This window comes from Gekko japonicus, unplaced genomic scaffold (genome assembly GCF_001447785.1).
Source record: "Gekko japonicus isolate JY-2015 unplaced genomic scaffold, Gekko_japonicus_V1.1 scaffold699, whole genome shotgun sequence".
NCBI lineage: Eukaryota > Metazoa > Chordata > Lepidosauria > Squamata > Gekkonidae > Gekko > Gekko japonicus.
Window position 1 is genome coordinate 472,272 of NW_015165848.1, and position 11,096 is coordinate 483,367.

The 11,096-nt window shown below is 44.7% G+C and overlaps 1 protein-coding gene across 2 annotated transcripts in view; it reads right to left on the reverse strand.

Annotated features, from left to right (window-relative positions):
• Positions 1-7,787, reverse strand: part of RNF130 (ring finger protein 130) — a 74,300-nt gene extending 66,513 nt beyond the window's left edge. For both annotated transcript variants that reach the window (XM_015411074.1, XM_015411073.1), the window contains exon 1: positions 6,378-7,787. In XM_015411074.1, coding sequence (XP_015266560.1) covers positions 6,378-6,636 — 259 coding nt within the window. In that variant the 5' untranslated portion in view covers positions 6,637-7,787. The remainder of the gene's footprint in view (positions 1-6,377) is intronic.
• Positions 7,788-11,096: the final 3,309 nt, after the last annotated feature.

The window sequence follows — 11,096 nt, forward strand, 5'->3', positions numbered from 1 at the left end:
CTGGAAAGAGCTCTCTCATCCCCACCTACCTCACAGGGTGTCTGTTGTGGGGAGGGGAAGGGAAAGGAGTTTGTAACCTGCTCTGAGACTCCCTTGGGTAATGAAGGGTGGGGTATAAATCCAATCTCCTCCTCCTCTTCTTCTTCTTCTTCTGCCACATGCATGGTTCTCCCACAGCATGGTTTAAACCAGTCCGCAGGAGAAGCCCTCCCAGCCAGGTCTGCCACATGTGGATCCTGAAACCAGCTTCTCCTACAGCACAGTTTAAATCATGCCATAAGAGAAGCCAAGTCAGACCTAGGGTTGGGCTGGCTTAAAAAAAAGTTGGCATTTTTCTTCTCAGGTCTATTGGACCCCCCGAAATTCAGGATTTCTGAAAAATCCTGGATCCACATACCATACTGGTATTGGGATCTGGGACTTTTCGGAAATACTGGTATTTTTTCAGGTCCAATAGACCCCAAACCAAAAAATATCAAATTTTTTGTACCCACCTAGTGCCAAGGATTCCAGGGCTTGAACTGGGAAAACTTGAAACGTCAAGGCCCTCTTCAGGCACAGAAAGACAACATGGGGCCTTGAGATTGGCAGGCAAGAAGACGTCTCAAATGTCTACAAACTCAAGCAGAAGAACTTGTATTAGGAGTCAAGAGAGCTCAACTGGAGAGAGGAGAACCCTTTTCTGTTTACAGAACTGTACTAGATCTCTAGAGGTTTCAGATTCTATTTGCATAACCCATCTGCTGAGCTCTCTCTGTGCTCTTGGGGAAATTCGCAATCTTTACCATAGTTCCCAATCTAAAAGATTGACAACAACACCCAAAAATGAAGGTAAAACCACCTGTGGGTCAAAGCACACTGAAAAGGTACATCAAGTTAAACAAGTGAAAGCCGAAGTAAAGGCAGAAGGACTTGGAAAATGGCCTTTTGAAACGAAAAATAAGAAGATGATCAGAGACTTCTCTCATAACAACAAACAAAATAACATATAACAAGCGAATTGTTATAAGCAAGAACTCTACAAGTATATCGTGACACTAAAACTAACTGTACTAACATTTTTACTAACAGTGAAAAGATCTCCTCCTCTTGGGGTTTTAGTTTAGTGTGGTTTGCTTTCCTTTATCCTTAGTCGTAGTCCCTTCCCTAATATTTCTTTGTAGTTTTTGTAGTACTTGCAAAATAAAAAAAATATCCCTCCGGGGATTTAATAAATAAATAAAAGAAACTATAGAAGCCTAAATCTCACCAAGAACTAGCTGCAAAGGAACTGCTCAAAAACATTCATTTAGAACAGGGGTGTCAAACTTAAGGCTCACGGGCTGGAAGCAGCCCACCCATGGCTTTAATCAAGCCCACAGCTCTTTTCTCCCCCTCCTGTCCTCACCCTTTGAAGCTTGAGGCTGCCGAAATTCCCAGCTCCTTCCATCTTTGTCTTTGCATGCTTAGGCAGGAAGCTCTTCTGGGCTTGCAAAGAAAATACAGAATGGATTTTTCCATTATGGTCTCTGCACCCAGATAGACTGGGATTGTTTCCAGCAATAGAAACAGTGCTCTGGGATTGGAATGACAGCTCCTAGAGTAGAATGATGGTCCCAAGCAATATAATCTGTGTTCTGGAACTGGAATGACAGGGCACAGAGTAGAATGACAGCCCCTGGGAGTAGCAGCAGCATTCTGGCAATGGAATTCCACTATGGGGGCCCTCATTCCAATCTCAGAACACTTCTGCTACTCCCAGGGACTGTTATTTCACGCTGGTGGCTGTCATTCCAGTCCCAGAGTACTCTATCTGGGCCCAAAGACCTTAATGGGAAATCCATTCCTCATTTTCTTTGCAAATTTGTCTGTGCTGCAATGTATTTCAATGGAGTGAAGCTCAGGGAGGTCCACTTTCCAGTGTTTGTATAGTTGAAGCTGTTACTTAATGGAGTTGTCTACTTGCAAATACATACCTCATGTTTTGAGCCAGCTTGTCTCTGCTGAATGGACCTGACAGCGAGTGCCTGAGTGAACACTCTAACCTGGGAACCCAGAGCCAAAGTGGGACATTACACTGGAGAGTCACTGCCACAGAGTAGACTGGGGGGGGAGAGAAGTTTGTAATGCCCAGGCATTTTATGTTCCTAAGAGCATTTTATATTTTTAGTTTATATTTTTAGTTTCTGCTGTGATCCTTGTGCTTTTTCTTGATATTTTATTTTCAAAATTGCATTGCCCAGCGGCATGGGCTGGGATGTCACCAGTATGCGGATGACACCCAGCTCTATCTGTTGCTGGGCAGGCAGTCTGACTCTACACTGGAAGATCTGGACTGGCCGTTGCAAGCCGTGGCTGGTTGGCTCTGACTGAGCCAACTGAAACTGAATTTGATGAAGATGGAGGTCCTGTGCCTGAGCCTTGGGGTAGGGATCCTACTTCCGACCTTCAATGGGGTGCCATTGGTGCCAGCGCTGGAGGTTAGGAGCTTGGGAATGCTCCTGGATGCCACACTAACAATGGAGGCCCAGGTAGCAGCCACTGCCAAATCAGCCTTTTACCACCTCCGGCTGATTAGGCAGTTGGTTCCCTTCCTCGAACTCAACAACTTGATGACAGTGATCCATGCAATGGTCACCTCGAGACTGGACTACTGTAATGCTCTCTACATGGGGCTGCCCTTGACCCAAATCCAGAAGCTACAGCTAGTGCAAAATGCTGCAGCCAGGCTTCTGATGGGCCTCCCTATGCAGGACAACATCCAGCCTGTGCTGAAAGTACTGCACTGGTACTTACCTTTAAAGCCCTTTATGGTCAGGGGCCACATACCTGAGAGAACGCCTTTCTCCACATGTTCCCCAGAGAGCACTGCGCTCAGGGTCACAAAATAGATTGGCCTCCCAGGTCCTAAAGATGCCAGGCTGGCCACAACCAGGGCTAGGGCCTTCTCAGTGGTGGCTCCGTACTGGTGGAATGAGCTCCCAGAAGAGATCAAGGCTCTCAGAACCTTTTATAGTTCTTCTCAGGACCTTTTATAGTTCCGCAGGGCCTGCAAGATGGAGCTCTTTCACCAGGCCTTTGACTAAGCAGCAGCACCAAATAACATCAAATAACAGAAGTGACAGTGCCCTGGTCCTTGGCTTACCACCAACAGCCTGTGCTGTTGCCTAAAGATAGAGACCAAGACGAGCCAACCACCAATATAGATAATCTGATTACAACACTAGTATTGGCTCTGCCTTCTGTAAGCATTCTTATAAGTACCTGATCACTTAATAGCACTTTATGATAATGTAGAGTTTTATTATTTGTTTTAAGATGGTATATAATTTGTTACCTATATGTTTAATCTCTTTGTAAGCCACCCTGAGCCTGCTACGGCAGGGAGGGCAGGGTATAAATTGAATAAATAAAGTTATTCACAAACTCTTTTGTTTCTCAACAGTTTTCTGCATTGCATCCACAAGCATTTTTCCCCTTGTCCTCTACTTCCATTGCTTTCTCAACTCCTTCTAGCATGAGCTGTGCCATGTTGAATCCCACAATATCCATCACCTCTACTTTCATTGTCTCATATTTTAAGAGGTTACTTATGTTTCTATACTTTGGAAGATTTCACCAAATCACTTTTACTCTTAGGAACAAAGTCCTTAAAGTACTTCATAACTAAACTGAAAACAATCTGTCTTCTCACTGGGAAGTCATCACATTTCCCCAAAAATGCACTAATAAAAACAGAAAAACACAAACTACATTCACAAAAATCAAAGAAATACTTACTTTATTGACCATTTTTTTAAAAAAACTGACAAATTACTGACCAAGATGAAAAAACAGACTTTTACTGATCATTTTCCACCCTTGCAAATTCTGGAGAAATACAAAGCTCATACTCTGTTTTGTGATTTTTAGTTGTTCCTAATAAAAAGTACTACACAGCTTTGGGGGCGGGGGGGGGGGACTAACCCAGCCACCTACAACCTCTAATCTGATCCCTTGCATACTTTCCAGCTAACATCTAAACATCAAAAGTTGTACAAAGCTGCAGCTGAATACCATGTTCTGCTTGCTGTTTGGAGTATGACTTATACAGTATATTTCACCACTTGTTTCTCAGTTGCATTACCGGTTTTCTCACATTTCTGAAGTATTCAGCATTAGCTATAAAGGCCTGAAGGGCCTGGGCCTAGCATATCTTAGGAACAGCTCCAAAGTGAACCTTCCTACTAACTGAAATTCTCTGCAGTCAGTGGTCCAGTAGATCCAAAGACTATTTTTCCTGTGTTGATGCCACAGCTCTAGTACCACTCCTCAAAGCGGCTCAGTGTCCATAATTTCAAATTTTTAGCCATCATGTTAAAACACTGTTTTTCTACTAAGTCCTAACATCTTGAAACTGACACGAAGTGTTTTAGTATTTGCTGCTGCTTGTACACTTCATTTTTATTTTACACTGTTTTGTATACATAGCACACCATTTGGAAAGGTGGCCCAGGAGTTTTAAAAACTAGTAAAAATAAAGTTGTTCACAGAAGCCCTAAGATGTTATATTGGAGAAGGGAAGGAGCTTGAATGTACTTGACCGTGAAAACATACATATTAGTTCAAGGACCCGAAAATTAAACTGCAATTGTATGTAATTTACAGTGTGTTGCCCATATCAAGTAAAAATATACTACACTTATAGAATCACAGAGTTGGAAGGGACCTCCAGGGTCATCTAGTCCAACCCCTGCACAGTGCAGGAAATTCATAAATACCTCCCCCCTCCACACCCACAGTGACCACTGTTCCACACCCAGAAGATGACCAAAAAACCCCCCTCCAGGATCTTCAGCCAAACTGGTCTGGAGAAAAATTGTTCCTGCGATCAGCATTTCTCTGGGCGTGTAAGAAAGGGCCACAAGAACTAAGCACTTATGCATCCCTTCCTGCTCTCCCTCTCATGATCTGCCTAAGTTCACAGACTCAGAATTGCTGTCAGATGGTCATCTAGCCTCTGTTTGAAAACCTCCCGAGGAAGCCTGTTTTCTCCAGGCCAGTTTGGTCAGGGATCCTGGAGATTTTTTGTCATCTTCTGGGTATGGAACCCCAGTCACTGCCGGTGTGGAGGGGGAGGTATTTGTGAATTTCCTGCATTGTGCAGGGGGTTGGACTAGATGACCCCAGAGATCCCATCCAACTCTATGATTCTAACCGCTGTCAGGAAGTTCTTTCTAATGTTTAGCCAAAAACTCTTTTGATTTAATTTCAACCCGTTGGTTCTGGTCTGAACTTCTGGGGCAACAGAAAAAAACTCTGTACTATCCTCTATATGACAGCCCTTCAAGTATTTGAAGATAGTTATCATCTCTGTCATCTCATCTCCAGGCTAAGCATACCCAACTCCTTCAACCTTTCATCATAGGACTATATCCTTCTTAAATTGTGGTGCCCAAAATGTCTGCTTCATTTATTTCGGATGTCTATAGGAATCCAAAAGCAACTCTAAAAAGTGCTGTAAGCCCACTACATATACCATTTAATGTACCTGAAGAGTTCATTCATGTCTATAACAATAACCAAACTGGTAAATGTAACTGTATGGAATCCTGAGCATTCTATACCTACTTTACTAAGATGTGCTATTTCACAGAACAATGAAACCAATTATTCCACCTTGTCATTGACAAATGATTCTAAACATCTTCAAATTCCTCAGAAATAAGACAGCACTTAAGAGAGTTCTCTTTGTTCCCTTTATTTTTCTTTTCCGGAATCAAAAGTGAAGATCTGAAACACCAATAAGTACATAGTTGATATTTAACTTGGAACAAGTTCTGATGGCACGGGATACAATGCTAAAAGTTTGTGTGACACAAATATTAATATTGTACTGTACTTATTTAAGGAGCCAGTGCAGTTTCATAATAGATTTAGAAGTGTTTCAGTTTTCTATCAGTGCCTTTCATTGCTCATATAGGCCATTTCACACCTTCCATGACAACAAAAGTAGGTTTGCCTGCCACTGAGTTCAATTCACCAGGCAACTTCACCCAGTCCCACCTACCAGATGAGAGTACTGATATGATATATGAATTTGCAGCCACATATTTATTATAGTCACATTTTGTGACACAGATTAGGACGACAAGGCAATTTCAAAATTACATTGCTAGGCATCCACCAAAGAAACAGCCATCCACCATAATGCCATAGCACTTTACTTTTTGATATGGAAGATTACAGAAAATATGTAAACAGGTGACTCAGCCCTTGGAATCTTTGGAGCTTGGGAAGGCATGGGGTTTCAGATTGATTCTGCAAACTAACATGAAACTTAAATCCATATTTCTATTCAGACATGCATCCTCGTCATTATTCACAGAAAAGAGAGGGAAAAAATAGGAAAGGCTTACCTCCATTGATTGGTAAAGGTGCCACAAGCAGACCTTTGACAGCTACTTTGGGAGAATCCTGGCCATAGCGTCCACGGTTAAGTCTTAGTAAAGTAGGTGCAGAACGCTCAGAATTCCATACAGTCACGTTTACTAGGGCTGAATAATATGCTTGATTTGTATTATCCGCACTAGCTAGGAGAATATAACAATTAAAGAGAACCAAAACGGGCACAGCAGGTGAACAGTTCCAGGAAGGTAAAACACACTTCAGGATCATCTTCAGCCCTTAGAAGTGCCTTCGGTTAATTTTTATCAAAACTTTGCAAAATAACTGTATTTGTATCTACAGTGTGCAGAAATCCATCACGTATTCATTCCATGCCATAGTCAAAAAGGAATTACAACCACATGAAGAGAAAAAGCCATCCTGGGTGCCTGGCAGAAAGGCAGCCCTTTCTGCCACTGAGACCGTTGAGGAAGCTTAAACTGATACGGATTAGGGAAGGCAGGGAGAAGCCCTACGCCCTCTTGACTTTTTTTTTTTTTAAAGATAACCAATTCAGAGGAAAATAAGCCTGGGTATATTCAAAGCGCTATCACAGTTGGCAGGGTAGATAGCGAGGCGACAGCCAGCGAGACAAAAACCCTCGTATCGAAAAGCTTTTACACGGATTATCCTTAAGAGGCCAGGAAGTCCTTCACGCCGGCTTTCCGATGGAGCTCTACTCTGGATCGGCCTACCTCCAAATTTCTGCCAAGGAGACGGAGAAAAAGGCGACTGAAGAGGCGCAGGCGGCGACGCCAGCGCAGCTTTGTCTCTTTGCGGCGGCCCGAGGGAAGAACCGCGCGGGGCGAGGCGACCGTCCCTCTGGGGGAGAAGCGCTGGGGAGGTGAGGGAAGAGGCTGGTTTGTTCGGTGGCGAGGCGCCCCCCACCCCAGCCCGCCAGCCCGAGAGCCAAGCGCCTCCCCCTCCGGGACTGCTGCGACGCCGGCGGCAGAGAGGTGGACGTTCAGCGACACCGCTCGGCCCCCAGCCTTGTTGCTGGACCCCCCTCAACAGGCTCCGAGGCCGCCCTCAGGCTTGTTGTTGGGCTCCCCGCTCGGCGCCGAGGCGGAGCTTGGCTTCGCACGCAGCCTCCGCAGACCCTCCCCAGCCCCAGGCGAGCGACTGCAGCAGCGGCGGCGGGACCTCCATGGCTGCAGCTCCTCGCCAGTCCAAAGAGGAACTCGCCCGCCAGCCAACCACCCTGGCCGTTCAACAACCGTCGCTCTGTCCTTCTTCCCTCTCCTTCTCGATTGGAATATCGACGACAGCAACCGCCAACGACCGGGCGGATTCTCACGGCGGCACCACTGGCTGCAACCTGCCGGATACCTCCTCGCGCACGGGGCGCAAGCGCACTGCGCCAACCCACCGCTCGCCCTCCCCCATCGCCACGAGGAGGAAGGAGAGAGCGGGAGGGAACTCAAAGGAGAGGTCACACCCACTCGTCGGGGAAAGGGCGAGGGGCGGGGCCAAATGGCGGTAGGGCTCTGGGGGCGTGGCTAGAGGGAGGGTCATGCTCTCTTGGAGGGAGAACGGCTAAAATTAGGTTATGGAGGAGCTGGAAAGGAGGACTGCGGTTGTTATGGAACATTTTTAAGCTGTAGCCACCTAGCAAGAGGTGTGTCGTATGAAGGATGCAGTTTTGTTTTGGCGACCTGTGATTATCTACTGCGTAATCCCTGCACTGAAGCACAATTGATGCATGAAACCCCACCAACCATAGCATAATTCTCCGTTACTGTTAGCAGCTAATTGGAGATGACTCCTGGCCATACAAAGTGATGATGTGAGTTTAAGAGAGGATCGAATCAGTCTCTCTGTCACCCCTTTCTCCAAACAGTTTCTTCACTGGCCGGTTTGCGTCTCCCACCTGCATTTACGGCTATGGTCACTAATGCTTTGAAGGAAGCACCGTCTAATTATATCTGCCTGTGGAATGTCAAAGAAGTGAATATCTACTCTGCCACGGAACCTTTGGTCTGTCACACTCAGACTAACCTAACTTGCAGGGTTGTTATGAGGATAAAATAGAGGAGAATGATGTACGTTATTTGGGGTTCCATTGGGGAGAAAGTCAGAGAATAGATGAAGTAAATAAATGTAGCTACCGGTAAATATCAAACTAATGCAACACTGGATAAAGTGGAGGTTTATAAACTTATGCATAGGGTGGTGAACGTGGATGGAGAAAGATTTTTCTTCTCCCATAATGCAACCAGTGAAATTGCTGGACTTCAACTAGGTTCAAAACAGACCAAAGGAAATACTTCTTTATTCAATGAGTAATTAAATAGTGGAATTCACTGTCAGTGGACTTAGTGATGGCCATGATCTTAAGTTACTTTAAAAAGGGATTAGACAGATTCAGGGAGGATAGATCCCATCACAGAATCATAGAGTTGGAAGGGGCCATACAGACTATCTAGTCCAACCCCGGCTACTAGTCAATGGTTACTAATCATGGTGTATAAAGGGAACCTCCATATACAGAACAAGGTTTGAGTCCAGTGGCACAAGACCAACAAAGTTTTATAGACCAACAAAGTTTTATTCTTGGTATAAGCTTTCATGTGCATGCACACTTCTTCAGATACAGTGAAACAGAATTCACCAACCATTGCCAGGAAGGGCCACTTGGAGCCAAAATTGGATTAAGGCAATTGGTAAAACCAGTGAATAGTAGCAATTGGTAAGACCTGTAAATAGCAGCAAATGTAGCTAAAACTGGATTAAGGCAATTGATATAACCTGTGAGTAGCAGCAGGTTAGCATACAGCATAATAAAGGAATTTTCAAACAGATGTGAGAACTGAATGACATTAGCATGTGTAGTGAGATAAGAACCCAGTATCTTTATTAAGCCCTTGGGGTGCCATTGTCCAGGGTGTTCTAACTCAGCAGTCTCCCATTCTAGTCTGTTTCAGAAATTATTTTGCAATCAAGCAGCTACTATCTGGTCCTCCATTGAGTGTCCTGGGAGGTTGAAGTGTTCTCCTACAGGTTTCTCAGTTTTGTTATTATTCATTCATTCATTCATTCAATTTATACCCTGCCCTCCCTGCCAAGGCAGGCTCAGGGCAGCTTACATAATAAAATGCATATATAACAGGAAGCTTAATTTCAGAGCAAAGTTTACACACATAGGTAGCTGCTTGGAAGGTAGCCTGCAGCTGAGTGGTCACATGACCAGAGAGGCAGAGGGAGAGTGTGTGACGTAATGGTTTTGGAATTTTCAGTTTTGAACTGGAGGGAGAGAAAAAACAGTTGGAAAAGGTGGTTAATGGCTGACTGCTGACCAGAAGAGGAAGGAGAGAAAGGGTGCTCTCGGATGGGAGGGAGAGTGTGGAGGCTGGACCCTGTGAGCTGCTGAGGAATTTAATGATAGAAACTCCTGGTGAAAAACTCAGACACACATAGTGCTCCTCTATAAGAAATCCTGTTGGGGAAGGTTATACAGTTCTAGCTCGGGACCAATTGCAAGTGAAGCAGTTTAAGGAGACGCTAGACCAGTGGTGGCGAACCTATGGCTCGGGTACCAGAGGTGGCACTCAGAGCCCTCTCTGTGGGCACGCGTGCCATCGCCCCAGCCAGGCCCAGACCATCATTAAAGTGTTGAATTCTCTGCCAAATAATTTTAAGTAAATGAAAGCATTTGGGATTGCTTTCCTTACTTTGTTTGGATCATCTTAAGTTAATGTATGAGTTGTTTTTTCTAAAGTAAAACCTCAGTATTCAGGTTAAATTGCCGTGTTGGCACTTTGCAATAAATAAGTGGGTTTTGGGTCGCAGTTTGGGCACTCGGTGTCTAAAAGGTTTGCCATCACTGCGCTAGACTGTGGGAGAGCCTTCAATAGAACATAGAGATAAAAGATGGACTGTGCAAGAAGGGTGTGGTCTGGAAGAAAACTAAAAGACCTAAGAGCAGTCCAAAGTTTAAAAGGAAAAAAAGGAACAAAAGAAAACCTGAACAACTGATTGACTCCCTGTATATAACCTTGTCCCCCAGTGTTATTTTAAATAAACTTGTATTTGTGTTTAAAGTGGAGGGTGTCATAAACCTCTGTGTAGAAGAGGAGGAGGAGGAGATTGGATTTATACCCCGCCCTTCACTACCCAAAGGTGTCTCAGAGCGGCTTACAAACTCCTTTCCCTTCCCCTCCCCACCACAGACACCCTGTGAGGTAGGTGGGGCTGAGAGAGCTCTTGACAGAAACTGCTCTTTTTCAAGAACAGCTCTTATCAGAACTACAGCTTGCCCAAGGTCATCCAGCCAGGTGCGAGTGGAGGAGTGGGGAATCAAACCCGGTTCTCCCAGATTAGGAGTCCACACACTTAACCAAACTACACCAAGAGGGCAAACTGGCAGTAGAGAGGGGGAAAGTGTGCTGAGAGCCCCCTGCAGTTACAGCATATATAAATGCAATTAACATCCATCATAAAAACCATTATTCTTGATGTCAGATTCTTGTCAATTTATCCTTTGGTGTAGGGTTTGATCTGTTTGCCCTCTGTAGAGAACTGAAGTTTGTTGGCATTTAATGGCAGTTTGTTGGCATTTAATGGCATATACAATGTTAGAAGTTGTGTAAGTGAATAAGCCTGAGATGATGTAGTTAATGTTGTTAGGTCCAGTGATTGTGTTATCTGGGAGTATGTGGTAGCAAAATTGGCATCTGGGTTTATTGCAAGCT